Source organism: Lepus europaeus, chromosome 3 (assembly GCF_033115175.1).
Source record: "Lepus europaeus isolate LE1 chromosome 3, mLepTim1.pri, whole genome shotgun sequence".
NCBI classification, from domain to species: Eukaryota; Metazoa; Chordata; class Mammalia; order Lagomorpha; family Leporidae; genus Lepus; species Lepus europaeus.
The window spans coordinates 156,630,269-156,656,659 of NC_084829.1; the positions used below are offsets into that span (position 1 = coordinate 156,630,269).

At 46.6% G+C, this 26,391-nt stretch overlaps 3 protein-coding genes across 7 annotated transcripts in view; 2 read left to right on the forward strand and 1 right to left on the reverse strand.

Annotated features, from left to right (window-relative positions):
• Positions 1 to 1,883, forward strand: part of TIAM2 (TIAM Rac1 associated GEF 2) — a 258,811-nt gene extending 256,928 nt beyond the window's left edge. For all 5 annotated transcript variants that reach the window (XM_062186961.1, XM_062186960.1, XM_062186964.1 and 2 more), the window contains 2 exons: positions 40 to 194; positions 1,256 to 1,883. In XM_062186961.1, the coding sequence (XP_062042945.1) occupies positions 40 to 194; positions 1,256 to 1,842 (742 nt within the window). In that variant the 3' untranslated portion in view covers positions 1,843 to 1,883. The remainder of the gene's footprint in view (positions 1 to 39; positions 195 to 1,255) is intronic.
• Positions 1,884 to 2,300: 417 nt separating this feature from the next.
• The window catches only part of TFB1M (transcription factor B1, mitochondrial), a 64,991-nt gene continuing 40,900 nt past the window's right edge, over positions 2,301 to 26,391 (reverse strand). Inside the window, exons 6-7 of the mRNA XM_062186970.1 lie at positions 5,195 to 5,322; positions 2,301 to 2,689 (exon numbers count right to left, since the gene is read on the reverse strand). Coding sequence (XP_062042954.1) covers positions 2,389 to 2,689; positions 5,195 to 5,322 — 429 coding nt within the window. The 3' untranslated portion in view covers positions 2,301 to 2,388. The remainder of the gene's footprint in view (positions 2,690 to 5,194; positions 5,323 to 26,391) is intronic.
• On the forward strand, positions 22,473 to 23,132 carry CLDN20 (claudin 20). Its single transcript, XM_062187771.1, has one exon. It carries the CDS (start codon positions 22,473 to 22,475, stop codon positions 23,130 to 23,132), a length of 660 nt encoding a protein of 219 aa, XP_062043755.1.

Below are 26,391 nucleotides of genomic sequence, written 5' to 3' on the forward strand. Positions count from 1 at the left end.
CGGGACGCCAGCGCTGACGGCCGTGTGCTCTCCCCACAGTGACAGCGAGAGCAAAGCCAGCATGGTGAAGGTGATCCGCTCCATCCTGAGGGAGAACTTCCGGCGCCACATGAAGTGCGAGCCGCCGCAGGAGAGGGCGAGCAAGGACCGACCGGTGCCGCTCAAGAACCGAGTTCCCGTCTCAGCCCGATTAGGTGAGGCCCTTGGTGGCATGGCAACTCTCCCAGGAAGCCCGGTGAACCTGCTGATCAGAAACGTGCCGTGACCTTCCTGGGACAGCTGTCGCTCTCCCGGGGTGGGGTGGGGGGGCTTGAGTCCTTTCAGGAGCTAAACGTGCTGCGTGCCTGTAGACAAGCAGATTACGAGATATTAGGCAACACGAGCACCTCCCCCCGGGACACGGCCCCCAGTCCCATCGTGCTTCCGCCGCTGCTGTGCCCGAGTCCAGGCACCTGGCTCCATCCTCGTGGATCTCAGTGATCAGAATCCAGTGCCCCATTCCTGCCGAGGCAGAAGTCCGCAGGTCCACACGCTGCATCACGCGTTCTCCTCCTCCCCAAAATCTCAGCTTCACTTTCCAGAACGTTCTATCTGGTTATCACCTTTGTTCTTGCGTTTAGTCTTAGAGAATCTGCAACTTCTCTTTTCTTTTTTGGGTCAGTTTTTTCCTCTTCAGATTTACTATTTTCTATCGTTAAAATAAGCTATGGCCATCAAAATGGTACACTGTTTTGTGTAGAAACGTTGCCCTTCAGCCTCACACACACATCCCCAAGTGATGACATGCATATCCATCCTGCGAGATCCCTGAAGGCTGGATATTCCAGCAGACAGTGCACGCAGGGGAGAAAGAGCAACTTCCTTTGAGGTGAGCAGTTAGGAAATAAACAGGGTGATAAGCTCAGTGCAGGTTATCAACGAGAGAACGCTAGTGAGAGAAGGGAACCCAGGTGTACACACAGTTAACGCCTCTGTACCCACCGGCAGCACAAGAACCCTGCCCTCAGGACGGCTTGCTCTGGTAATCCAAGGGGCTGAATCCCGCAGCTTACACTTCCAGAGAGGCCCGAGTAAGGTCTAGCCGTGCCCGCAGCGCCTGCACGTGTCGGCTTCCCTGCCAGGGTCGCGGTCACTCCCGTTACGCGGTAGAACACGAGGCAGGGCGAGCAGGATGTGAACTCAGATCCCGCGAGGTGCGGACCCCACTTGTGGAGCTGGGTCTGCCTTCTAAGGGCCACGCGTTTTCTCCCTGCAGCCTCCTCCAGGTCCCTGCGAGTCCTCAAGAACTCCTCCAGCAGCGAGTGGCCCGGGGAGACAGGCAAGGGCCACTCGCTCGACTCGGACGAGGGCAGCCTGAGCAGCAGCACCACGCAGAGCAGCGGCTGCCCCGCGGCCGACGGCAGGCAGGACTCCAAGGGCGGCTCGCCCGGGAAGGGCCTGGCCGACTTCTCGGATGGTCTCGTCAAAGAGAGCGACATCCTGAGCGACGAGGATGACTGCCCCCCGCCTCCGAGAGGGGGCAGCCCTACCAGGGACATCGAGATTGAGTTCCAGAGGCTGAGGATCTCGGAGGAGGCGGAGACACAGCCCGGGGGCGGCGAGCAGCAGCCCAAACTGGTCCGGGGCCACTTCTGCCCCATTAAGCGGAAGGCCAACAGCACCAAGAGGGACAGAGGCGCTCTGGCCAAGGCGCAGACGCGCCACCAGTCCCTGGACTGCCAATCGGAAAACTCCAGCCTCGACCTCAACTCTGTCCTGGAGCGGGAATTCAGCGTCCAGAGCTTAACGTCGGTGGTGAGCGAGGAGTGCTTCTACCAGACAGAGAGCCACGGGAAATCCTAGCACCGCCGGAGCCGGGGCAGGCTGCTCGCTTAGACTGGTCGCGACTGGGCTTCGTGCAGCACGCGTTTCCCGTGAGACAGCTGTAAAGACTTAAGTTATTTTAATTTATTATGGTTCGGGAAACCAGATGAGACTGATCGGAATCTGTAAATTGCTTACTTTACATCTCTTTTGAGCAGGCATCAAAATGACTTAGAATCCTTAAAATTAGATTGCATTCTTAATAATTCTAATTTATGTGGGGGGGGGGGGAATTAAGGCTGGAGAGGTTGGATTAAAAGCTTTTAAAAGGGACATTTTTTTCGACTCCTCTGGGCATTCTCTCTCTCCGGGCTGCCAGTGTCCGCTTTATTTAAAGAATACCTAAGTTATTCTGATGTGGTGTAGGGGCGCAGTGTGCAAATACTTCATGTTTATACCGAACACATCCTATCTATGCAGTGTATATATATATATATATATATATGTATTAAAGCCTGTACTGTATCTTATTTGATATTTATTTTCTCTACCAAGCTGTACAGTAAAAGAATACACGCCATCTGCTCACTGGTCTCTTGACTGTCCTGGGGAGACGTGGAGGACATCCTGGGGACAGCAATGGCTAAGGTCCCCATTGTCCCCACGGTCCTCCTCTTGGTGACACTTGCGTTTACTTTGCCTGAGCTCTTCTCGGAAATTGTAAGCAAAGAGCTGCGGGTCGCTGTCACACATGCGTCTGTAGATGTCACAGAGGCTCCTGAAATGTGCGATGGACAGCTGGCGGGGCCGGAGGGTGGGCTCGACGTCGGCCAGGTGGAGCAGCCTCTCCGTGCTTTCCAAGCGCTGGGCTTCGGGGAATAGCATTCTGCGGGAAAGAGAAAAATACCAGAGCTTCACCCAAATTCTGCTGATCCTGAGGCTGCCCAGGTGAGTGACACCTGGAGGGGCTTCAGGGGACTGACGTGGAAGAACTTGGGCTACGACACCGGCAAGGGAGGCAGGCCACCAGGGTGGGCAGGTGCAACCTCACTTCAGGGTATTTCCACGGTGGGAAAACATTTCCTGGTGGATACGCTGTGAAGGAGCAGTCTTGTAGCAAGGTAAGTTGAAATTGGCCCCGTACTATGATATGAAAGTTCTGATTTTCTATCATTTGAATTTATTCTTTATCCCAAGAATGAATTTTTTGCAAAGCTGGAAAGGAACAGATTTTTGAAGCATCTTTAAAACTGACTCCAAGTGTGTATTTTAAACTTCACCTAACCCAACGAACTGTTTCAAAACCGACTGCGTGAAGTTATTGCAACGTTATGCCCAGATTTGCTTTTCTTCTCCCAACCCTCGGAAACCGGATTCACCTCCTGGGGCTCGGCCGGTGTCGTGGCCCAGGGAGGGAGTGTTTTCCTTACAGGCTGCGGGTCCTCTCAGCAACCGCTGATGCGCTCCACATTTTCAGGGGAGGTGGCCCGGGTCTTTCAGTTCATGGCGAGGAGGGGGAGGGTCCCATGATGGCTAACACTGGGGCGGAGTCATAGTGCAGAATGACTGACATGTACTGGCCGGCCAGAGTGGTCACAGTATCCACCCTGTCCACCGGGCATTGCGCGCCTGAAATTACTGGGCTGTCACTGCGCTGGGAGGTTGTCCTGGAAACACAGGGGCAGCTCTAGGCTCAGACAATTCCAGGATTTCCAAAAGTAGGACGTCCCTTTTGTGCATCACGGGTCGGAACTATCCACACAGTTCTGAGTCACGCTCAGTCACCAAAAGGCAAGCTGAGGTCCTCAAGGCCAGGCTCCGTGGATAGCCACGGCTTCGGGATGTGGCCGCCCGCCAGTACCTCAAGTAATGGCATACACAACACAAGGGGGCGCCGGCGCTGGCAAAGCAGGCAAAGCTGCCACCCCCGACACCAGCATCCCACATGAGCACCAGTTTGTCCTGGCTGCTCCACGTCTGATCCAGGTCCCTGCTGCTGTGCCTGGGAAAGCTGTGAAGATGGCACAAGTACTTCGGCCCCTGCACCCACGTGGGAGACCCAGATGAAGCTTCTGACTTCGGTGTGGCTCAGCCCTGGCCACTGTGGCCACCTGAGGAGTGGCCCAGTGGGCAGATCAAAATCTCTCTCTCCCCCCCAACCTCCAATGCTGACTTTCAAATAAATAAAATCTTTAAAAGAAAAAATAAATGAAGGGGCTTTTCACCTGACCAAGAAAAACAGTTAAAGTGGAGTTATGTAAAAATGAGGAGAATCTGTGAAGCTGAGGCAAATATTGATGGAAACTGTAAAAGAAATACACACTTCCCGGCTACAGCTGTGCATGACTCAACGTGTCCTGACTCAGTGCAGATTGCAGTGTCACCGAGGTGCCCCTGTGCTCCGCTGTCCTGATGGTGCCCGCGTGGTGTGCTGGGCATGATGGACAGAGTGGCTCCTCAGAGAACATGCACGCGTGGCTGTGTGCTCCCCAGCTCTGAAGTGTGTCCTTAACACAGCTTGGTAAGAACTCACCTCTGAGTGCTGATGCCAAGTTAGGACTTGGCCAATGTTAGCTATGCAAGGACAAGTTTTAGGTTGAATTTAGATAGAAGCGACCTAACCTGGGGCTGGCACCGTGGTGTATAGGTTAAGCCTCCGCCTGAAGGGCCGGGCATTCCATATGAGTGCTGGTTCAAGTATCAGCTGCTCCAACTTCCGATACAGCTCCCTGCTAATGCGCCTGGGAAAGCAGTGGAGGATGGCCCAGGTACGTGGGCCCCTGCACCCATGTGGGAGACCCAGGAGAAGCTCCTGGCTTCCAATCAGCCCAGCTCTGGCCGTTGTGGCCATTTGGGGAGTGAACCAGCAGATGGAAGACCTCTGTCTCTCCCTCTCAAATAAATAAATATTACCAAAAACAAAACAAAAAGACAAGACCTAATCTGTAGATGGCATCTGAGGTGAAATTACGGCTTTCCTCCTTCCAGATCTGCTCATCACAGTGTTTGAACTAAGAGCAATGTTCACAGAAAATCAAAGTTCTTACTCTTTAAACATGATGGAGGGGCTGGATGTTTAGCCTAGTGGTTAAGGTGCCACTTAACGTGCCTGCATCCCTCACTGGGCCCTGGCTTTAGTTTGCATCTCTAGTTTCCTGCCAACGCAGACCCCGGGAGGCAATGGTAATGGCTCAAGTAGTTGGGTCCCTGCCACCCACGTGAGAAACTCCTTGTTCCCAGTTTCAACCCAGCTCGGTCCTAGCCATTGCAGGCATCTGGGGAGCCAACCAGCACATGGGAGCTCTGCCTGCCTCTCAAATAGACACATTTTTAAAAAGTGACTGAGGATTTTATAAATATGGCTACTGAGCAGAAGAGAAGGCGTTCTTACCCAAGCCCTCGATAGCAGTACTTCCTCCGGAACTGGAAAGCGTTCTGCACGACTTTCTCCACCAGCTTGAACGGCTGCTCTATCTTGGGCTGTATCAAGGGGGTGAAGCGCACCACTCCCACGTCCACCTTGGTTGAAAGCAGACAGAGATCATTTTGCGGCGTAATGCAACTAAACAACTTAACTTCACAAATCCTGGGCCAGGCCGGCCAGAGAATGGTTCCCATGAACAAAGCTTTGCACACGCTTCACCTCCCTCCTCTGCAGGCCTACGTGGGACGCTACGCTTAGGGGCCGCGTCAGGTGTAGACTGACAGCCACTGCACCTGTGCTTGCTCCCCAGTTAATTCTGCAAGGCAGTTTCACGACGGCTTTTTCAAGTGGTAGGCAGGCAACAGCATTAGGCTACTGCTGTGACCTCTGAGTGAGCAGGAGGCTAAGCCGCAGCAGTGCTGAGAGGGCAGGCAGGCCCCAGGGACCACTCAGCACCCAGCTTGCCAAAAGGATTTATCGGCTCCACTGGACTCACGAGCAGGGTCTCACGGCCACGGAACTCTGGCTGCAGCTTTAAATGCCGCAGGAGGCACGGCCGGGATGGAAACCGAAAACAGAGGCCGCCAAGAATGTCACCATCGCGAGGGTTTGAGCGGCTACCAGCTGTTGAGATTCTTTAATTATCAGAAGACAAAACTTTTCAGGCGTAACTGATAAGATCTGTACCTGCCAGAGTCCAGACAGGGACTCGTGATTCTCAAGGATACACTCACAACCGAAGGCAGAACGCTGTGAGCAGAGACACTGAGGCAAGCAGGCAACGCGCACACAAGGGTGCCCGGCGGAGACCAGGCCTGGAGGACTGACAAGCATTGGTCTCCAGGGGCTGCTGAGCCTGCGACTCAGGACAGCACGTACTCTCTACGGGGCAAGATACAGCGGTTTGGGGAGCGTGGGCTGTACCATCGCTTTTCAAGAGGAATTCTCATTTTAGAACTCCATACAGGTCACAAGGGCTTCTCTTTCTGTTGGGCGGACTTGGCTTGTGGCTCCCTAGGTCCCTAACAATGAGGATGGCAGCGTGGTGGTGGTCACTTGCACATGTGTGGACTGGAAAAGAGAATGAGCAATGATGTGCTTGGCCCCAGGGCCTGAACAGGGGCCCCTGCGGTGCCAGACCTGGCCGCCAGCTGACCCACCAGACCTTCCCTGTCTCCTTGAACAATCACCAAGCCTGTCCCCAAGGTGCCAGACATGCGCCTCCGGGATGTCACCGGCAGCACACGGCTTTGATGGCAGGGGTGGCGTGGGCTGGCGCATGCCCAGCGCTCCACATGGCCAACTGAGAAGGGTCTTGTGGGGGCCTTCCCGCACCTACAATGCCCACTGTATCTCAGCTCCCGGACCGTTCCAGCAAAGATGACACAGGGCTGCGTCATTCTGAATGGTGGTGACTTCACACAATGCTAAGTGTTCTTAATGAAGTTTACCAAGTGTTTTAGTGACAAGTACTTCTCATAGAACTTCAAGTACTCTGGTCAAAAGGCCTAGGACTCTCCTTAGATCTGAACAGATCCCACCACGGAACAGGGTCCAGAGGCCACGAAGGGGTTTGTGATCACAGAGAAGGATGGGGGGTGTGACAATGGGAGGGGACGGGGTGTGAACTGGGGTAGGTGTGCGAGGGCAGAGACCTGCTGCGGGGATGGGGGAAGCACCAGCTTTTCCGTGGACACAAAGAGCAGATGAGCTGCACCTGGGAGAGGGTGAGAAGTGGCCTGGGGGCACCATCGTGACTTTGTGTCCAGGACCCCTCCCACAAGCAATGACACACCCACCTCACCTCCCCTTCCCTTGATGTGGGACAGAGACGTGAGCCCAACTGGCCCAGAGGTGTTCTAGAGCAATCTCTAGACTTTGCCTCACCTCGGCGCTCAGCAGCATTCCTGTGTCTACCTCCTGCCACCCTGGGACCCAACCTCCCCCAACCCTTCCAATCCAGTTCTCCTCAGTTCCACAGAGTCGGCTCTAGCAGGAACCCTCCTGCAGTAACCAAGGGAGACCCAACAGCCTGCTGGCCTCTCGAGAAAAAAAGATCTTCTAGCAAAATCTGGGATAAAATTTAACCCCTATGCAGCCCTAAATGAGTGAGACCAAATGCACAAATACAGGGATAGACGCATTCTCCTTCCAGCTCAGCTGCCACTTCAACACTCCCAGACTTTAAAATCTAGCCTCCTGCTTGCCGGATTTCATTCTTCTGAGATACGCCTGATGCTTGAAAATATAGGAAGTGGCTAACATTTGCTTCATTTAAATAGAATGTTAAAGTCCTTCACAAATATAGCAGCACCCCATGAAACCATGGCAATCCTCACGTTCTGAATACGATGCTGATGCCCAGGTAGGTACCTTGGCTGGCATTAATTTAAAACGAAAATTCCCACTGACAATCGCAGTCACTAGTTAGTGGAGGGCTCTGAGTGATGCTGCCTGCCCCTGGGCTGGGGGTCCTCCTGCCCCTCCCCAAAAGCCCTTCTCAGAATTACTGAGGGGTGGGTCCCATTTTCTTGAGAACCACAGGAAGGCTGCTTGGTAACTATGGTAACAGATAAAAAAATGCCTTTTACTTATAATTGAATGCTTCTTTAAAATTACAACCATTTTTTCCTTTCTTAAGTCTATTAAAGGAGTTGGTTGAAAAAAGGAATTTAGAATCACAATAGCTGGATGCACTTAAAATATGACAGTTTAATGTTGCAGCCTCTTTCTAAACTCAGTTTATAAGCATAACAAAATGACCTACTAAATTTCAAATTAAAGGATTTATAATGAATTTAAATATTTGCCTCTCTAACTCATTATAAGGTCAGTGTGGAACCAAGCTGTGGCTGTGTTCTCAATGCTGGCAGTCTTGGCCATATCAGAACTGAGACAGATGAACTATTTTCAAGGCCAGGGCTATCGGCTCAGAGCAGCACTTGGAACTCAGAAGGGAAGAGCCTAAGAAGCTTTCACATTAAATCTCAAGTCTTAGATAGTACAACTTGGCTCTCTGATCAACATGACACATGGGGACTAGGAGGAATAAACGTCCCATTGCTTGATTCTAATACCCAGAGAGCCAAGCCACTACCATGGGAGAAGACACAGAAAGGGCCCTGGCCACTGTCTAAGGAAGTGTCTTCACTCAACTTCCCATGGTGGGCAGAACAGTAGAAGACGAGCCGCAGGGAGAGACGCAATGAGGAAGAGCTGTAACCCGGAGATGACTAGAGGGCTGGGGAGGAGAGGGAGATCCCACAGAACACTCCAGGACTTCCAGTACTGCTACCAGTAGGGTTCAAGGGTGTCACACACAGTCTTGTAGCTCTGTGTAATCTGGCTGATTACGGAGGTTGCTGGCAGCGCCCAGTAGAACACAGGATGATGGGCTGGGAGAGTCATGGTTATTGTCAGGGGAAATGGCAGCCAGCATGAGCAGCCTGGCGACACTTGGTTCTCCCAGCCACCAGTATCTACATCGTCTTTAAGTACTACCTGAGCTAATCACAGTCCCTGTCAATGCCCGACTTCCCCAGCCAAGAACAACAGGATTGGCAAGGCACAGAAGCCAACCATACGATAACTATGCATTTTGTAGAAACACACAGTACCAACAGACATAGATCAAATTTCTTAGAACTGGTTGATCTTTCCTGTAATCTATGTCCTAAACCCAATTTAAGGACAGAATTTCAGCTGTAAACCCTTAAATCTTTAATAGTATTCCAGGTATTTCAAACCAATATATTCAACAAAGACTACATTAATACCTAAATATCTTTCTTTAAAAAATCTGCACTTTGTGTTAATAATATTAATTTCTGCACAAGTTCCACTCAACCCTTTTTTCTTTCTAGAGATCTTTGGTTTTTCTCATTTCTTCCCTGGAATTAAAAAAAAAAAAAAAAAAACAGATTTCAAAGAATGATGTAGTATTGACTCTCAGGGCATAAGCAGTAGGGAGATCTAAGGCCGAGAGAACAGAAAAACTCACTTAAGGTCATGCCAAGAAGTAAGACTAAGAGGTACCCAAGTGAGGGAGGAGACAAGAACGCTTACTTTACTGTGAAGATTGCCTATGGAAGAGTGTGAGTGTGTGTGTGTGCGCACGTTGATTATAATGATGAGTAATAAGATAAGTCAGTGCTTCTTGGCCCCGTGAGATGAAATAACTTCAGAGACATGAATGCTTGACTAATCCTACTTAAAGCAGATGAGCAACACAAATGCCGGAGAAGGATTTACTGTTAACCTGGAGTTCCTGGATCATCACTGGAGACCCACGCCCGTGGTGTCGTGAAGCAGCATCTGCAGGTCCTGCTCTGGCTGGGAGCTATGGCAGGGCTGGCCTGGGAGCAGCCTCAGGGCCTGGTGTGGCAGAATCCTGGACATTCACAGGGTCTGGCTTCCTGGGGAGCAGGTGCAGGGACACTCCGGCACATCAGAATGAACCATTTCTCAGTGATGGTTTCAACCTAAACAAAGTCAGTTCCAAGACGGTGGAATAGGGAGTAAGCCTACTGCTCTAGCCTAGGGGAAGGCAGTTTAAAAACAAAGTGGAAGCAGAGACAGTGCAATCTCAGGGAAGAGTCAGGAAGAAAACTGCGTTGGAAACTCCACCCAAATTAGAGGGACACCGAGCATCTGCCCGGTGGAGCGTGGGGACGTGCACAACTCAGGACCATAGCAGCCGAGAGCCTCAGCACCAGATTCGGAGGTGAGGGGAGACCAGACTGCAGCAGCCCAAGCCACTGGCGAGAAAGCTGCAGGAAGAGCCTGGCTGAGTCCGGCGTGGAGCCCGGTGGGGGACAGTGTACCTGCCAACACAGGGGACGAAAGAGGCACGTTCCTCTCTCCCCAACCACCTGGTACCGGTGTTCTTTAGCTGAGAGGAGAGGCCTGAGCAGGGCTGGGAGAACTGACAGGGAGCCGAGTGCTTGTGAGTGTGGGAGCCTTGTGTGCTGGGACTGTGGAAACACTGTGGTAACACTGTGGTTATGTGAGGGCGCAGGGTGTGCCTCAGTCTTTGGGCTGTCACCGGGGGCCGCTCCACACACGTGGGGCGCCCTGATCCCTGGCGAGGTCACTGTTGCAGGACCCATGCTCACACTGAGGTCTGTACGGACCCTTTGTGTGGTCCTTGTGGCAGTGCAGATGAATACTGTACCCACCGGGGCTAGCGCCCAGGCACTGGTCTCTCTACAGGAGAGGAGCTGAACGTGAGACTATGCCAGGCAGACCAAAACTCCCTCTGATAAAAAAAAAGATTTAACACGCCCAACTTGGGTGTCACTTTGGACATTCCCCGCACCCTGGAGCACTGAACAGAGTCCCTTGGCCACAGCCAGCCAACACCTCTGGATATTCACTGTAAGAACACACAGTCTACTAAGCCAGAGAGGCATAGTCCACAGATAAAAAGCCATTACGGGGGAGGGGAAAAAAACCAACCACTCTCTCCACAAGTGCCTAAAAATAAACGCAGCAATTCAAGAAACAAGAATAAGGAAGACAACATCACCCCTAAAGGAACACAACAACACTTCAATACTAGACTGTGCAGATGAAGAGATTGAAGAAAAGCTGGAAATGGAATTCAAAGAACTGATCATAGGATTACTTAGAAGTAATCAGAAGCAAATCCATGAATTAAAGAAATCAATAATAGATATGAAATTTTTTCCCATAAAATTGAGATTTTAAAGAGAAATCAAAATGAAATATTAGAAGTGAAGAATTCAAGGGTCTGGTGCTATGGCATAGTGGGTAAAGCTGCTGCCCAAAGTGTTGGCATCCGATATGAGCGCTGGTTCAAGACCCAGTTGCTCCACTTCCGATCCAGGTCTCTGCTATGACATGGGAAAGCAGTAGAAAATGGCCCAATTGCATGGGACCCTGCACCCGTGTGGGAGAGGCAGAAGAAGCTCCTGGCTTTAGATTGGCCCAGCTCCAGCTGTTGTGGCCATTTGGAGAGAATCAGCAGATGGAAGACCTCTCTCTCTCTGCCTGTGCCTCTCTGTAACTCTGCCTTTCAAAGAAGTAAATAAACCTTTAAAAAAAAATTCAAAAGGTCAAATAAAATATGCAGTGGAAAACTTTAACAACAGAATTGGTGAGGCAGAAGAAAGCATATCTAAGTTAGAAGACAGATCTCTGGAAATCTACAGTCAAACAAAAAAAATAAGAAAATAGAAAAGTAAAAAAGTGTTGGAGATTTATAGGACACTATCAAACGATCCAACATATAGGTCTTAGGAGTTCCTGAAGCCATGGAAGGAGAGAATGGATTAGAAGATCTTTTTAGTGAAATAATTACAGAAAATTTCCCCAATTTGGAGGAAGAAAGGGATGTCCAAGTATACACACAGAACTCCTAATAGACATGACCAGAAAAGATCTTCATCACAACATATTGTAATCAAAGTCACCACAGTGAAGCATAAAGAGAAGATTCTAAAATGTGCAAGAGAGAAAAGCCAGATTACTTTCACAGGATCTCCAATTAGACTCACAGAAGACTTCTCATCAGAAACCCTACAGGCTAGGAGAAAATGGCAAGATACAGTACAAGTCCTAAAGAAAAAAACTGTCATCCCAGAATATTATACCCTGCAAAGCTCTCATTTGTGAATGAAGGTGAAATAAAGACCTTTCATAGCAAAGAGAAATTCAAAGAATTTTTCACCACCCATCCAGCCCTGCAAAAGATGCTTAAGGATGTGTTGCACACAGAAACATGGTCATCAATATGAAAGAAGGTAAAGGAAGAAAATCTCTCAGTAAAAGATCAAAGGAAGTTCAAAGTATAAATCAGGAATATCTTTGTAAAAATGGCAGGGCAAAGTCATTACTTATCAACAGTCATACTGAATGTAAATGGCTTCAACTCCCCAGTTGAAAGGCACAGACTGGCTAAGTGGATTAAATAACAAAACCCATCTATTTGCTGCCTACAAGAAACACATCTCACCAACAAAGATGCAGACTGAAAGTAAAAGGATAGAAAAAGATTTTCCACAGAAACCAAAAAAGAGCTGGTGCAGCCATCTTAACATCAGACAAAATACACTTTAACACAAAAACTGTTAAAAGAGACAAAGAAGGGCACAATATAATGATCAAGGGGTCAATTCAACAGGAAGATATAACTATTATAAATGTATATGCACCTAATTACAGGGCACCTGGCTATATAAAAGGGATTTAAATGGAGACTTAAGACTCCAATACAATAGCACTGGGGGACTTCAATACTCCACTTTCAGTAATGGACAGATCAACCTGACAGAAAATCAACAAGGAAACAGATTAAATCGACACTATAGGGCTGGTGATATAGTGCAGCAGGTTAAAGCCCTGGCCTGAAGTGCCGGCATCCCACATGGACACCAATTCCAGTCCCAGCTGCTCCTCCTCCGATCCAGCTCTATGCTATGGCTTGGGAAAGCAGTAGAAGATGGCCCAAGTCCTTGGACCCCTGCACCCACATGGGAGACCCAGAAGAAGCTCCTGGTTCCTACATTCAGATTGGGTCAACGCTGGCCGTTGCGGTCATCTGGGGAGTGGACCAGCAGATGGAAGACCTCTATCTCTGTCTCTACCTCTCTAACTCTTTCAAATAAATACAATAAATCTTAAAAGAAAAAAAAAAACAACAACAACAAAAAAAAAAAAACAACCAACCTGACACTATAGACCAAATGGACCCAACCGATATCTACAGAACTTTTCATCCTACAGTTGCAGAATACACATCCTTCTCAGCAGTGCCTGGAACCTTCTCTAGGACTATCCACATACAGGCCATAAAGCACATCTCAGCAAATTCAAAAAGACTGAAATCACACCATGCATCTTCTTGGACCAGAATAGAATGAAGCTGGAAATCAACAACTCTGGAATCCCTAGAGCATATGCTAACACATGGAAACTGAACAACACGTTCCTGAATGAACAGTGGGTCACAGAAGAAATCAAACGAGAAATCAAAAACTTTCTGGAAACAAATGAAGATGACAACACAACATATCAAAAGTTATGGGATACAGCAAAAGCTTGTGTTAAGAGGAAAGTTTATAGCAATAGGTGCTTACATCAAGAAATTGGAAAGGCACTAAATAAATGAGCTATCAGTGCATCTCAAGGATCTGGAAAAACTACAGCAAACCAGACCCAAATCTAGTAGGAGCAAAGAAATAATTAGAGAAGAAATCAACAAAACTGAATCCCAAAAAACAATACAAAAGATCAACAAAATGAAGAGTTGGTTTTTTTTAAAATATGAATAAAACTGACACAACACTGGCCCAACTAACCAAAAAAAGGAGAGAGAAGACTCAAATCAATAAAATTAGAGATGAAAATGGAAATGTAACAGACACCACAGAAATAAAAAGAATTATCAGAAATTACTACAAAGAGTTGCCAACAAACTGGGGAATCTATCAGAAATAGATAGATTCCTGGACACATACAACCTACCTAAATTGAACCATGAAGACACAGAAAACCTAAAGAGACCCATAACTGAGACAGAAATTCAATCAGTAATAAAGGACCTCCCAAAGAAGAAAAGCCCAGGACCAGAAGGATTCACTGCTGGATTCTACCAGACATTTAAAGAAGAACTAACTCCAATTCTTCCCAAGTTATTCAAAACAACTGAAAGAGAGGGAGTCCTCCCAAATTCCTTCTATGAAGCCAGCATCACCTTAATTCCTAAACCTGAAAAAGATGCAGCAAAGAAAGAAATACAGACCAATATCCCTGATGAACATAGATGCAAAAATCCTCAACAAAATTCTAACCAATAGAATCCCACAACACATCAGAAAGATCATCCACCCAGACCAAGTGGGATTTATCACTGGTATGCAGGGACTGTTCAACATTCGCAAATCAATCAATGTGTTATACCACATTAACGAACTGCAGAAGAAAAACTGTATGATTATCTCAATAAATGCAGAGAAAGCATTTGATAAAATACAACACCCTTTCATGATGAAAACTCTAAGCAAATTGGGTATAAAAGGAACATTCCTCAACACAATCAAGGCAACTTATGAAAAACCCACGGCCAGCATCATATTGAATGGGGACAAGTTGGAAGCATTCCCACTGAGATCTGGTACCAGACAGGGATGCCCACTCTCACCATTGCTATTCAACATAGTACAGGAAGTTTTAGCCGGAGCAATTAGGCAAGAAAAAGAAATCAAAGGGATACAAATTGGGAAGGAAGAACTCAAACTATCCCTCTTTGCAGATGATATGATTCTTTATTTAGGGGATCCAAAGAACTCCACTAAGATAACTATTGTAACTCATAGAAGAGTTTGGTCAAGTAGCAGGATATAAAATCAATACACAAGAATCAACAGCCTTTGTATACAAAGGCAATGCCACAGCTGAGAAAGAACTTCTGAGATTAATCCCATTCACAATAGATACAAAAACAATCAAATACCTTGGAATAAACTTAACCAAGGATGTTAAAGATCTTTATGATGAAAATTATAAAACCTTAAAGAAATAGAAAAGGATACCAAAAAATAGAAAAATCTTCCATGCTCATGGATTGGAAGAATCAACATCATCAAAATGTCCATTCTCCCAAAAGCAATTTATAGATTCAATGCAATACCAATCAAAATACCAAAGACATTCTTCTCAGATCTGGAAAAAATGATGCTGAAATTCATATGGAGGCACAGGAGACCTCGAATAGCTTAAGCAATCTTGGACAACAAAACAGAGCCGGAGGCATCACAATATCAGATTTCAAGACATACTACAGGGCAGTTATAATCAAAACAGCATGGTACTGGTACAGAAACAGATAGATAGACCAATGGAACAGAATAGAAACACCAGAAATCAACCCAAACATCTACAGCCAACTTATATTTGATCGAGGATCTAAAACCAATTCCTGGAGCAAGGACAGTCTATTTACAAATGGTGCTGGGAAAACTGGATTTCCATGTGCAGAAGCATGAAGCAAGACCCTTACTTTAACACCTTACACAAAAATCCACTCAACATAGATTAAAGATCTAAATCTACAAACCAATAACATCAAATTATTAGAGAACATCGGAGAAACCCTGCAAGATATAGGCACAGGCAAAGATTTCTTGGAAAAGATCCCAGAGGCACAGGCAGCCAAAGCCAAAATTAACAATTAGGATTACATCAAATTGAGAAGTTTCTGTACTACAAAAGAAACAGTCAGGAAAGTGAATAGGCAACCGACAGAATGGGAGAAAATATTTGCAAACTATACTACAGATAAAGGGTTGATAACCAGAATCTACAAAGAAATCAAGAAAATCCACAACAACAAAACAAACAATCCACTTAAGAGGTGGGTCAAGGACCTAAATAGACATTTTTCCAAAGAGGAAATCCAAACGGCCAACAGACACATGAGAAAATGTTCAGGATCACTAGCCATCAGGGAAATGCAAATCAAAACCACAATGAGGTTTCACCTCACCCCGGTTAGAATGGCTCACATTCAGAAATCTACCAACAACAGATGCTGGTGAGGATGTGGGGAAAAAGGGACACTAACCCACTGTTGGTGGGAATGCAAACTGGTAAAGCCACTATAGAAGACAGTTTGGAGATTCCTCAGAAACCTGAACATAACCCTACCATACAACCCAGCCATCCCACTCCTTGGAATTTACCCAAGGAAAATTAAAGCAAATAAAAGAGCTATCTGCACCTCCATGTTTATTGCAGCTCAATTCATAATAGCTAAGACATGGAATCAACCTAAATGCCCATCAACAGAAGACTGGATAAAGAAATTATGGGATATGTACTCTATGGAATACTACACAGTGGTTAAAAAAAAAAATGAAACCCAGTCATTTGCAACAAAGTGGAGGAATCTGGAAAACATCATGCTGAGTGAAATAAGCCAGTCCCAAAGAGACAAATATCATATGTTCTCCCTGATTTGTGACAACTGAGCACCTAAAAGGAAACCTGTAGAAGTGAAACTGACAGTATGATAAGCAACGACTTGATCAGCCCTTGTCCTGACCGAGGAACGGCTTACCATTTTAGTCTTGTTAGCATTTTCTTTTTCTACTGAATATCATTGATTGAACTCTTTACTTAACACAGAATCATTCTCAGGTGTTTGAATTTAACTGAAAATTGATCCCTGTTAAAAATAAGAGTGGGAATAAGAGAGAAAAAAGATATACAGTTCAGCACACGCTAACTGATCATAAAGATAGGAATAAATGTCAAAGGGATCACATAAATAAGAACAGTGCCTGCTAATGATAATTGATAGAATTAAAAAGGAGAGATCGGCCCAACATGGGAAGTGGGACACACAGCAGACTCAAAGAATGACAAATGATCTAAACAGTACTCTGGCCTCAGAATCAGCCCTTAAAACATTCGGATCTGGCTAAAAAGCCCATGTGAGTATTTCAGGCATGGGAAGCCATGAAACTGTGGCAAAAAAATTACCTAAATTAAAGATCTCTGAGTGAGACCTCAGCGGAAAGAATGGGCCAACAAAGAAGGAGGTACTTTTCTCTAAAGGGAGGAGAGAACTTCCACTTTGACTATAGCCTTGTCTAAATAAGGTTTGAGTTTGTGCACTCAGGAGGCTTCCATAGCCTTGGCAGCTCATGACAAGAGCCTCAGGTGATTTCTGATGTCATATATAAGAGTGTCAATTGTTAAATCAATGACAGGAGTCACTGTGCACTTGCTTCCCATGTAGAACCTCAGACCTTAAGCATTGTACAATGAGAATTAATGGTAAAACTAGTCTTCAAACAGTACTTTATACTTTGTGTTTCTGTGTGGGTGCAAACTGTTGAAATCATTACTTAGTATAGAATTGATCTTCTGTATATAAAGATCATTAAAAATGAATCTTAATGAAGAATGGGATGGGAGAGGGAGTAGGAGATGGGATGGTTTGGAGGATGGTTATGGGGCAGAAAACCATTATAATCCAAAAGTTGTACTTTCGAAATTTATATTTTTAAATAAGTTTTCTATAAAAAAAAAAAAAGTAGATGTTATTAGCCCACAAAACTAAGGAATTTCAAAATTACTTGAAATTCAGTCAGAATTCAATTCAGAAACTACAAGTTTCAATTTGGAATCATTCAGGAGTGATTTACAGCTTAATTACCCTTCTTTTACATGCCAAAATCAGGTTCTGAATTCATTCACTCATTCAGTTTTCAACTGGATCCTTAAGGTGAGTCAGGCTCTGCTCCAGGAACAGGAAAATGAGAAGGGAAGAAGACAGAGCAGAGGTCTTGGGCCACAGTGACTGTAGTACAGGAGCTCAGTGGGAAAGGTTCTGGGTCTATTCTGAAGTCAGAAACAAAAGGATTTGCTGACTGAATGGATGTTGGGTACAGAATCAAGGGTGACTTTAAAAAAATTATTTAAAAGTGAGACTAACAGATGGGTGTGGTAGGGAGGGAGGGAAGGAGGCGGGGTGGGGGTGGGAGAGGGAAAGGGAGAGGGAGAGGGAGAGGGAGAAAAGGAAGGAGGGAAAGAGGAGGGGTCTTCCATGTGATGGTTCACTCCCCAAATGGCTGCAATGGCCAGGGCTAGGCCGGGCTGAAGCAAGGAGCCAGGAGCTTCCTCTGCAACTCTTACATGGGTAGCAGGGGCCCAAGCACTTGGGCCATCTTTCCTGCTTTCCAGTTTTTTATAAAATAAATTCTGCCTTGATCAAAGGTCCATAGTTAGTTAAAGTTGCTTCCATTTCAAAAGTTTTCCCTTCTAAAGCAGGTGGTTAATGTTTTAGAGGATAATTACTGTCAAGACAGAACAGCCGAACATGTTTGAGGATGGGTGCCAGTTTGATCCAGCCCCCTGCTGGACAGCAGCAACAGGGGCCAAGCGTTTGAGTTCCTGAACCCACATTGCAGACCCAGAAGAAGCTCCTGGCTCTTGGCTCTCTGGGCTGGCCCAGCTCTGGCTGTTTCAGCCATCTGGGGAGTAAACCATCAGATGGAAGGTTTCTGTCTCTCCCTCTCTCTCCATAACTCTCTTAAATAAATAAATATTAAAAAAGAGATTCACGACATCTTGATGACTGATGTCTAACATGACTAATGGTTGTAAATTTTAAAGATCCCAGTTATAGGCTGGCGCTGCGGCTCAATAGGCTAATTCTCCACCTGCGGCACTGGCACACAGGGTTCTAGTCCCGGTTGGGGCACCAGATTCTGTCCCGGTTGCTCCTCTTCCAGGCCAGCTCTCTGCTGTGGCCTGGGAGGGCAGTGGAGGATGGTCCAGGTCCTTGGGCCCTGCACCCGCATGGGAGACCAGGAGAAGCACCTGGCTCCTGCCTTCGGATCAGCGCGGTGCACCGGCCGCGGCGGCCATTGAGGGGAGAACCAATGGAAAAGGAAGACCTTTCTCATCTCTCTCTCTGTCCACTCTACCTGTTAAAAAAAAAAAAAAAAATCCCGATCCTTTCCACTCTCCAGACTCAACCCTTTTATATATATATATATAAATCCCAGTTATGTAATTATCTTCTTTCTGTACAATGGCTATGAATCTATAGTCTGGAGAATCAAAACTCAAAAAAGAAATGAGAACCTGGAAGAACGGTAGGAAAGCATGCCTGCACCATCATTCATGGAATCTCAATATGTAACCACACTTTCATCTGACACATGTTATCACAACATTCTGGTGTTATTTCTTCATGCCAAATCTTTAATTTATATAATAATACTCCAGAGTTTTTTCTTTTTTCAGTGAAATGAGGAACAGAAAAAAAATTTGAGGGCATCACAGCAAAAACAAAACAAAGACACAGGTTGAGTTTACGGATCAGATTCTATGTCGAAAGTTGTCATTGGCTTTCCTTTCATTGGAAAAAAAAATATTTAAACTCACTCCTGAATAGTTTTTTAAAAGTTAACAATTTTATGAGTCTTGGTTTCAGACAAGCACCAGAATAAAGAGATTCTTGCTCATCATTTGCAAAGCACAATCCATTTAAAAATATTTCAGACCATACATAGTCTTTGGGGACATAAAATAATAAGTTGTATCTTCCAGAAAAGATAAAAACTCAAAGATAAATTATAACTGTGACTGAAACATAATATTAAAAGAAAAGAAAGCCTTTTTGTGAGCACCCAAATAATCCCTCCTCCATACTCAGTGACACAAAAAGCATTTTTAGCCTTCAGGTTTGGACAAATCCCATTTGAACAACAGCTCCCTCCCCTCCCCGCCTCTCCTTTCTTAATTCTCCCACAGCTCCAAAAATGAGATGGAGAACCTGGTATTTATCTTCCAGCACCATCAGCAGTTTCCACCTCTCGGATTTCTATGCTGCTCCTTATTTGAGATTTTCAAGTTAACTTGTGGGACCTTCCTACAAAACACTCAGACCCTCAGACACGAGTCTCGCATGCGGTCTCTCTTCTTAAGCCCAGGAGTGTTAACTTGAAGACAACTGACAGAAAGGAGCTAAGCAGGGAAGCCCACCGCCAAAAGGTATGGAAAATGAGTCGCTTCTATTACTGCTTTGAGACCTAGGTGCAGATCTTCAGGCATTATTTAGTTTGAAGTAGAAGTTGTACGGCTGTTTTTATGTATTATTTTTGACATAGATGGAAAACTTATGTTACATTTTAATGAGATCTGCATTAGCCTTTCTGTTGGCAAACAGTCGAGCAGTGCACCCGCGAGGCTAGGTTCCGCATGTGTGGTGCGGGAGTTCTCCCTGTGGAATGGAATGTAGCCTGTGCACCTCCTGGTACTTGTCTACCACCCCCACGGTCACGGTCACCGCCACCGCCACAAAGTATGTCTTTATTCTCCATGAGACAGACATTTGAGAGAACAGGCCGCAAGCTGTATTATTCTTGGGGCTGGAGAGGAAGAAATAACTCACAGCAACACAGCCAAAAGGCAAGGCAACTGGATAAAAGGGACAGGAAAGTGACCTTCATTTGGGAGTCAAATTCTTTCTCCTTAAGTTCTCCACGCAGCAGAAAGCACGTGAAGCCCAATCTTTCACGCTGAGCAAGCGCTCACTAACTGAGAGCACCGTCATCTTGTCTGTGCTGATCTTGCCTGTCTAATTCATCACTGCCAGCCCTCGTTAACTGTGACGAGCAAGCCGTCAGCAGGTCTGAATCACACGGACATGCACGCAGTGTATTGGTCAGGGGAAGAAAGGGGCTCTAATTGGTAAGCTCAGCATAAATTGATCAACATATTAAAGATTATTCAACCAAGGAAGAAAGGAAGGCAGACAGGCAGGAAGGCAGGGAAGGGAAGAGGGAAAGGAGGAAGAGGGAGGGAGGGGCGCTGGGACGGGAGAGAGGAAGGGAGCAAGGGTATGAGAGAGGAGAGAACAGAGGCTCTCCTGACATGTGAACAGCACTGTCGTTCCTGAAAAGGATCTAAACTGAAAATGGTCTGGGGAGGCATCATTCAGCAAACCTGCTGGAGTCTCAAATGCAAAAACCCAAACTTAAAACAGTGCATCTAAAGCTGCAACACCTGCATATTTTTTTTTTTTTTCTGGAAGCTTTAACTTTTGCTCTGTTTTGATCTCAGCTATGAAAAGACACGAACTGTCTGATGGTGGGCAAAATCTCAACACACCACACTGATGTTTACAGATGGGTTTGACTCTTAAGAACTTAAAATCTGAGAGAAATCCTCTTCAAGAATTATAGGTTTTGCACTTCTTCTAAAAATAGCACAACTCAATCCAGATAACTCAGACTCCAAGGTCTGAGAGAGCCAACATTTCCAATTATCATCACCACGGGATGTTAGCACTTTTCATAGAGGCATGGATTAGTAGCACTTCAAAATTCAAACACAAAACATCAGCTGCCTTGGTGAGTCACCTGGAGCTAAGCTGTGTGGCCTGTCCATACCCCGTGGTGTCCTCTTCCCGGAGGGACGGAGCTGGGTCAAACAGATCCCTACGGTGTCTTCTGCCTCCAGATGTAGCACATTCCTGCATCCCATGGGAAGCACGGGGGGGGGGGGGGGGGGGGGGGAGCAGGGCTCTAGCAGGAAGTCCTGTGGTCAAGTGGAAAAGATGCAGGAGGCAGGGGGGAGTGGAAGGACTGGACCACAGCAGACCAGCTGCTGACACTGGGTGGCACAGGCGTGCTTTCCTACCTGAGCACCCTAACCTGAAAAAACATGGATCCTCAGATTACAGCTGCACAATTCTACGAAAACAAATTCAACTGACTTACAATGGGAGAGAAAAGAGAAGCCTCAAATGTCTTTGGACATCAACTGTTGCATGATATAATAAAAAATGCAACTAATAAAATCAGTCATAAGTTCCTGAGTACCTTCTATGACTCAGACACTGTCCTAGGCCTTTTGTTTCACCCTGTGAACAGGCACCACCTCTCCAGGAGAGAACACGGCAGTGCAGGGAGGTTAGAGAGAGCCAAGAGCTGATCCAGGTGCTTGCATCCAAGAGCCCACATCCCACTCTGTAATTAATTCAACACTAGTTAACTCACAGTGACTTCAGAAATATGAAAAATGCTAGTACAATACTTCAGAAACTGTTATATTTTTCTTAAAAAAAGACAGTAAATACTGACAGACAGAATGGATAGATGGTAGGATAAGAAGTCTTTTCGCTTCTTAAAACAGGGCTAAGCCACAAAGTAGGTGCAATTTTCTCCCTTAAAAAAAAAAAAAAAAAAAAAAAAAAAAAAAACACCACAGTTCCATTTCTCTGGGTCCCTTTTGTATCAGCTGGCGGTGTGGTTACTTCTGTTTTGAGAATTGCTGACCTGACTTTGGAATCATTCAGAAGAGGCACCGTTGCAGGAGACCTCTGAGGCTGGGTCAGGGACTGGTTCTGCTCCCAACTAGAACGGGTCTCACATTCTCATTAGCAAATGACACTGGTTCCACTGTCCCAGGTACAGTGAAGGCTGGCGTGGGCAGGAGTTTGCATGGGTGTGACCACGCCAGAGACTTCAATGTTTCCCACTACTTTCTTTCTTCAACAGTCTACCTGGGTCCTGTGCTAGCACACAGTGGGTCCTTAAAAAAAAGGCTATGTGTGTGCTCTCCCTACTCAGAGGCGATCTCAGCTCGTACTCGAACAGAAGGCCTTGTGTTGACCCCTTCTTCCTCTCCCTCAATCCTCATTCTGTCTTTTCTCCCTAGCCCTTGCCACCAGGCTTTCCCAGAGGACAGACACAGCAGCGACAACATGGCCTCGGAGGGGCTCCAGCTCCTGGCCTTCACCCTGGCCCTGTCTGGGGTTTCCGGAGTGCTCACGGCCACTCTGCTGCCCAACTGGAAGGTGAAGGTGGATGTGGGCTCCAACATCCTCATGGCCATGGTCCGGCTCCATGGGCTGTGGATGGACTGCACGTGGTACAGCACCGGCATGTTCAGCTGCACCCTGAAATACTCCATTCTGTCCCTCCCCATGCACGTGCAGGCTGCGAGGGTCGCCATGGTGCTGGCATGCATCCTGTCCGCCTTGGGAATCTGCACATCGACAGTGGGAATGAAGTGCACCCGCTTAGGAGGTGACAGAGAGACCAAGAGTCAGGCTTCCTTTGCCGGAGGAGTCTGTTTCATGTCTGCGGGGGTCTCTGGTTTCATACCAACAGTGTGGTACACAAAGAAGATCATAGCAAGCTTCCTGGATCCCACAATTCCAGAGAGCAACAAATACGAACCAGGAGGAGCACTCTACATTGGCTTCATCTCGGCAATGCTGCTGTTTATCTCTGGCATTATTTTCTGCACTTCCTGCATAAAAAGGAAGCCAGAGGCCTGGCTCTGCACACACACACAGCAGCACGTCTCGGCCCCGCAGCCCGAGAGCAGACCTGCCTACAACCTGAAGGATTATGTATAGATGACTGCTGCACACGGTGGCAAGAAGCTGTGGGGTGGCAGCTGGGACTTGGTTTTAAATCTGAAACATCAGAATGTTTCATTTTCACTACAAACAGTGCAAAATGTTTGAAAACTATACGGTAGTTTAAAATGCCAGTAAAACATCCTATATAGTTGTATCTGCCTGAAGATTCCTTTAGTTTTCCATTATTGTTTTCATATTTAAAAGTCTACCATTAGAAGTTCTGATTACATTAACAGGGCAATTGACAGCATTTTCTGCACCACCCCCCCCCCCCCTTCTTTTCAAGATTTATTCTATGGGATTGGTGCTGTGGGATGCTGGCACCACAGGCAGACACCTAAGCCACAATGCTGGCCCCTGTTTTCCTTTTAAGATACTTGTTGATACAGCTTCCAAACTGGATTTTATAACATCACCAAACTGCCAAGTAGAAACAGGACCAGGGCCTGGGATCTTCACGAGTGTCGTCCCCTTGGGCTACCTGCCAGCTCGCGGAGCGGCCTGCTCTGCGTTCAGGCCACCATGTATGAGGGGTCTTGAGGAACAGAGGAGCTCTGCTTGAACTCTGCCAAAACCTCAACAGACCCACCATCTCCTTTCTCACATTAGGAAACTATGTACACACACGTGTGAGAATTGCCAATATTACATGCAAATTAAGAGATCAGTAAATGCCACCACAGCAAAGGAAAGCCAAACCACACCCTTTTAATGCATTAAGCATTAACTTATAAGCTAAGTGATGGTACTTTTTCTTCCAATTTGATTCACAGAAATATTGTTCTTACAGATGAGCTGCTTCAATTAGTGGATGTAAAATAACTTTAATTTATTTACTGTTTGAAAGGTAGAGAGAGGGAGGAGGGGAGAGGGTAGATAGGTTCCCATCCACTGGGTCACTTCCCAGGTGCCAGTAACTGCTGGGGGGGCAAAGCCAGGAGCCAGGAACTCAACCCATGTCTCCCATGAAGGTGGAAGGAACTCAATTGCTTCTGCCTCCCAGGGTCCTAATTAGTAGGAAGCTGCAGTCAGGAGTCAAACCAGCAAGTCCAACGTGGGATGTAATGATGTCTGGCATCGTAGCCTCTAAGACAAAGGCCCACCCTTGTATACACAGCTATGGTTAGGGTGTGTTTGGTCCCCAAAGGTTGGTCTGCTGGAAGCGTGTTCCCTAGTGTGGCAGTGTTGAGTGGTGGACCTTCAAGGGTGGAGCACAGTGGAAGGGAATTAGGCTCCGCCCTCATGGGTGGATCAATGCTGGTCAAGAGTCGGGGAGTTCTCACAGGGGGCGGCTGTGGGAGAGCAAGGCCACCTCACCGGCCTGGCCTCTTCTGCAAGCGGCCACTTCCCGTTTAGCTTCTCTGTCACAGGGGACACAGCCCACAGACCCTCACCATCCCGACTTTCCAGCCATCAGTACTGTGAGTCAAATAAACCTCTTTTGATTATAAAGTAACCAGCCTCGGGTATTTTGTTTCAACAGGAGAAAACGGACTAAGATGTGTGACTGAAGAATCTAATAATTCTGACAAAAACGATGAAGACTTAACTCAGGAGAACTGGTAAACGTCTGGGAAGGAATTGGGAGAACTTTACTTGATGCCAGAAGCTGGTGACAACTGGCTAGCTGTGAGGGTACAGGTCAGGAGGCTGCTTGGGCTGACGGCCATGTTGGGGCAGGGATGACCTGGGCAGGTGAGGAGGTTGTGAGCAGCACGATGAACACATGGGGAGGAGCAGGCCTGCTGCAGGCAGACAGAACGTCAGTTTTGGACTTGATGTTTTCTTCTTACATCTCTTCCACGACTACATCGTCAGCTACTGTCATACACGAGCTTACCGACTTTGAGGACTGATATCACAACCTACAAATTCTAAACGTGGCTATACACTTGATCATTATCTCTAGCAACTGTTCTGTTTCACTGCATTTTATATCAAAGTATCATCTTTAAAACATTATTTTGTTTCTTCCTTCTTGGGTTTAAAACACTCTTATCCTTGAGCAATCACAAAAGCATGACTAGTATTCAATTAGAATTATAGAAGGCTGGCACTGAGGCACAGTGGGCAGTGGGTTAAGGCTCTGTCTGCAATATCAGCATCCCATGAGTGCTGGTTCAAGTCCTGGCTGCTCCACTTCCAATCCAGCTCCCTGCTAATGCACCTGGTAAAACAAGGAAAATGGCCCAAGTGCTTGGACCCCTGTCACCCACATGAGAGAGATCCAGGACTCTGGCTTTAGCCTGGCCCAGCTTTAGCCATTTTGGCCATTTGGTGAGTGAACTAACAGATGTAAGATCTGTTTTTCCCTCTCTCTCTGTAACTCTGCCTTTCAAATAAGCCTTCTGAGAACTGACATTATACCACAAGTGGGAAATTCCATTATCATGAAATTGTTTCATGCATAAAATTTTTAAAATATTGTATAAAATTACCTTCAGGTTACATGTATGAGAAACATATGAACTTCATGTTTAGAGTTGGGTCCTACCCACCATGATATCTCATTATGTTCCAAAATCTGAAAAAAATTGAATTCTGAAACACTCTGGTCCCAGGCATTTCAGATAGAGGACACTGGACCATATTCCCATCTCTATTTATCTGATTTTTGTGGATGACGACTCTAATTATGAAACTGGCTTCCAGTTTATGTTTCAGACTCAAACTTGCTTTCTTTTTCCTTTTTTTTTTTTTTTAAGATTTTATTTATTTATTTGAGAGGCAGAGTTACAGACAGAGAGGCAGACAGAGAGGAAGGTCTTCCACCTGCTGGTTCATTCCCTAAATGGCTGCAATGGCCAGAGGTGGGCCGAAGAGAAGCCAGGAGCCTCTTCCAGGACTCCCACGCGGTGCAGGCACCCAAGCGCTCAGGCCATGTTCCGCTGCTTTCCCAGGCCATAGCAGCCTGGACTGGAAGAGGAGCAGTGGGGACACAAACTGGCGCCCATATAGGATACCAGCGCCGCAGGTGGAAGCTTCGCCTGATACACCACAGCGCTGGCCCCTCAAACTTGCATTCAAGAACAACTTGAGCCAACTTAGAAGACTGTAGGAATGGTAATCAAACCATTGATACAGGAAAAGGCTAAAGTTGCTGAAGAGGAGAGAGGACAAAATGCAATTAAATAACCCTGATTCAACATGCTAACATGTTCACCTACGCATGCAACTGCGCTTAGAACTTCCCAGCAAGCCCAGCAGAGCAGCAATACCAGCAATCCTGCAGCTCTGCCTGTCAGCAGGACCT

Bases quoted from the DNA above. Each gene is read 5' to 3' on its own strand.
- CLDN20 (XM_062187771.1), top strand. From the start codon at position 22,473: ATGGCCTCGGAGGGGCTCCAGCTCCTGGCCTTCACCCTGGCCCTGTCT.